General features: G+C 35.7%; 1 protein-coding gene across 1 annotated transcript; it reads left to right on the top strand.

Annotated features, from left to right (window-relative positions):
- Nucleotides 1-350: 350 nt before the first annotated feature.
- HELRODRAFT_128920 (hypothetical protein) lies at nt 351-1,071 on the top strand (the record flags this gene model as incomplete). Its single annotated transcript, XM_009023768.1, has 2 exons — nt 351-494; nt 943-1,071. Coding segments are annotated over 2 exons (273 nt in total), but the record flags the coding sequence as incomplete, so codon positions are not given.
- Nucleotides 1,072-1,136: the final 65 nt, after the last annotated feature.

Below are 1,136 nucleotides of genomic sequence, written 5' to 3'. Positions count from 1 at the left end.
CAACAACGTCAAAAATTTATCAGCCTGCATACATTCAGATAAACACTAACAACATTGGCAACATCAACAACATCAACAATAACAATAATAACCACAACAACAACAATAACATCAACAATAATATCAACAACAACAGCAACAACATCAACAATACGTTACACTACAACAACAACAATAACAACAACGTTGACGAAATAATCAACAATTCAATATCAAAGACCAACAACAGGAACGACTTAGATAGCTACTACATCACAAATTCTTCTACAACTCTAGCCACAACATCTACAATGAAAACAACAACACATCAACAACAACAACAACATCAGCAACATCAACAACAACAACAACAAACCAACACACCCTTCTACCAGCGTAGAGGTTCTCTTCAGCTTTGGCAGTTCCTCGTATCTCTACTAGACAATCCTGGAAACAGTCACTTCATCAGCTGGACCGGAAAAGGATTAGAATTTAAATTAATCGAACCGGAAGAAGTTGATTGCTATTATTATTGTTACTATTATTATCATTAGTATAATTACTATTACCATTATTATTATTGTTTTTTATTATTATTAATATTATTATTATTAGCTAATCTTAGTTCTACATTCAAATTGATTATTTTTTTGGGTGATAGTGTATTTATTAGCTGATTTCATTGATTGAGTTTTTACTCAAAAAAAGTCACCAATTATCACCTCCTCAGATTCACTCACACACTCACGCACGCACTCGCACACACGCACGCACACGCACATAATATAAAAACGTTAAAATTGATTCTAGAAAAAAAATCACCAATGAATAACATGCGAAGAATGCTACTTGACGAATTGCCGAACACTAAACATAATAAGCAAAACGTCAAAAATAATTTCACCCCACCCTACCCTACCCTATTTTATTCTACCCTACTCTACCCCACCCTACTCTATCCAGGTAGCCAGGAGGTGGGGGGTGCAGAAGAACCGACCGGCCATGAACTACGACAAATTGAGCCGATCTCTGAGGTATTATTACGAGAAGGGTATCATGCAGAAAGTACCAGGCGAGAGGTATTTGTGTAGATGAGAGAAAACCGAAAATTGCATATTCGAAATTCTACTGCATTCATTCCTTAGCTTCTCATTTAG

The sequence above is a fragment of the Helobdella robusta genome (genome assembly GCF_000326865.2).
Source record: "Helobdella robusta unplaced genomic scaffold HELROscaffold_3764, whole genome shotgun sequence".
Lineage (NCBI taxonomy): Eukaryota > Metazoa > Annelida > Clitellata > Rhynchobdellida > Glossiphoniidae > Helobdella > Helobdella robusta.
The sequence above is the reverse complement of the archived record's forward strand: the minus strand, read 5'-3'. Positions and strand labels throughout refer to the sequence as shown.